We start from the raw sequence: 2,021 nt of genomic DNA on the forward strand, positions 1-2,021 counted from the left end.
GCTGTGCACGTTCACTCAGCTTCTTTGGACGTCCAACACGAGCCCTGTTGTGAGTGCATCCTGATTTTTTAAAACGCTGGAGGATCTTGGCCACTGTACTGCAGCTCAACTTCAGGGTGTTGGCAATCTTCTTGTAGCCTTGGCCAGCCTTATGTAGTGCCACAATTCTTTTTTTTTAAGGTCCCCAGAGAGTTCCTTGCCATGGTGTGCCATCTTGGGAGTTTCAGTGACCAGTATGACAGAGTGTGAGAGCTGTACTACAAATTGAACACACCTGCTCCCTATTCACACCTGAGACCTAGTAAGAGTAACGAGTCACATGGTATTTTGGAGGGAAAATGACAAGCAGTGCTTTGTTTGGACATTTAGGGGTGTACTCACTTTTGTTGCCAGGGGTTTAGCTATTAATGGCTATATTTTGAGTTTTTTTGAAGGGAAAAATAAATTTACACTGCTATATAAGCTTTACACAGACTACTTTTCATTGTGTCAAAGCGATGTTTCTTCAGTGTTGTTCTATTAAACATTATAATGAAATCTCTGCAGAAATGTGAGGGTGTACTCACTTTTGTGACATACTGTATATATATATATATATGTCTGTGTGTTTAGTCTTAATTAACAAAAGATCTTGTATAAGTTACATATTGAAAATGTGAACCAACGATTGCAGTTGAAGGAAGAATTAAAGAAGATTTCTTTTTGTCTTTGTTTGACTAGCTGCTGTTTCAGGAGAAAAACATGGGGTTAAAGTACGAGTACTCAGTTAGGAAGACCAAAGAGACAGGAAATGAGATCATGGAACCCCTCTACAGGTGGAGATATGGGGCGTGGACAGACTGCAGCACCACCTGTGGCTTAGGTTTGTTTTCATTTATATATAAAAAAAGTCTTAAAATCAACGATTTATATTGGTATTCACTGATTGGCGTGCAGTTATATTTTAGATATACAGTATATACTGTATAACCAACTCTGTTTTCCCAGGCGAGCAGCACCAGCCAGTGCGATGCTTTGAGACAGATGTGGGCGTAGTGGATGAACTTCTGTGTAACCCAGAGAGCCGTCCTGAGGACAGACACCGAAAATGCAAGATTATGGACTGTCCTGCAAGGTTCCTGATTTTGAATGTCCCAAAAGTGTTCTGTCACAACTGTACTGTATATATGTCGGAGTTCAGAAAGGCAAAGTACTTTTCACAAATAATACGTGTAATAGAGGCCGATAAGTAATATATGAAATGAAATTCAAGTGTTCACATCAATAGGAGGAGATTATTTCAGTTTCAAACATTTTATTACATCTGTGCTTTAGGGACACAATACATTTCAAGTTCAATAATCCTAATCCTATTATCCCAGGCTGGGTTGTGTCAAGAAGGTGTAAAAACCTCTTGCAAACCACTAGGGGGAAAAAACCATTGTGTTGACCCCTGAGCTGAAATGGTTTCCTCATTGAAGATCTGTTGTCTCGAGCAGTTTTTCCCAAACTTTTTTTCTGGGGACCCATATTTTGAGTCAAACCTTTGCGACCCAAGTCAATAGACATTATTCATAAACTCCTGGTAAACAAGATGCGAGACGACCCAAAAAAAAGATCTCTTGTGACCCACCTGAGGGTCGCGACCCTGTCTTTGTGAAACAATGGTCTAGCAGGGGTGCCCAAACTGTTCCACGAAGGGCCGCTGTGGCTGCAGGTTTTTGTTCCAACCAAGCAGTAGCACACCTGAGTTGACAGGTTTAATCAACTGGTCTCAGTCTTCAGACAGCTGATTGGTCAAACTATGTGCTCTTGGTTGGTTGGAACAAAAACCTGCAGCCACATGGCCCTTTGAGGAACAGTTTGGGCATGCCTGGTCTAGAGGACCTTTTAAAATGTTCCAGTTTGTCTTCTTGGTGCTAATGAAGAGACAGCATTAGCTGTCATCAGCCCGCTTCCCAACTCTTCACCCTCTCTCCCACTCAGGTGGTGGATTGGAGGTTGGCAGCAGTGCTCGTCCACCTGTGGATCAGATGGTGTAA

The 2,021-nt window shown here is 42.0% G+C and overlaps 1 protein-coding gene across 1 annotated transcript in view; it reads left to right on the plus strand.

The window, feature by feature from the left end:
• Nucleotides 1-2,021, plus strand: part of LOC112486410 (uncharacterized) — a 22,182-nt gene that overhangs the window by 18,382 nt on the left and 1,779 nt on the right. The window contains exon 4 of the mRNA XM_025052924.1: nt 1,966-2,017. Coding sequence (XP_024908692.1) covers nt 1,966-2,017 — 52 coding nt within the window. The remainder of the gene's footprint in view (nt 1-1,965; nt 2,018-2,021) is intronic.

The sequence above is a fragment of the Cynoglossus semilaevis genome, chromosome W (genome assembly GCF_000523025.1).
Source record: "Cynoglossus semilaevis isolate Cse_v1.0 chromosome W, Cse_v1.0, whole genome shotgun sequence".
In the NCBI taxonomy this organism is placed as follows: domain Eukaryota; kingdom Metazoa; phylum Chordata; class Actinopteri; order Pleuronectiformes; family Cynoglossidae; genus Cynoglossus; species Cynoglossus semilaevis.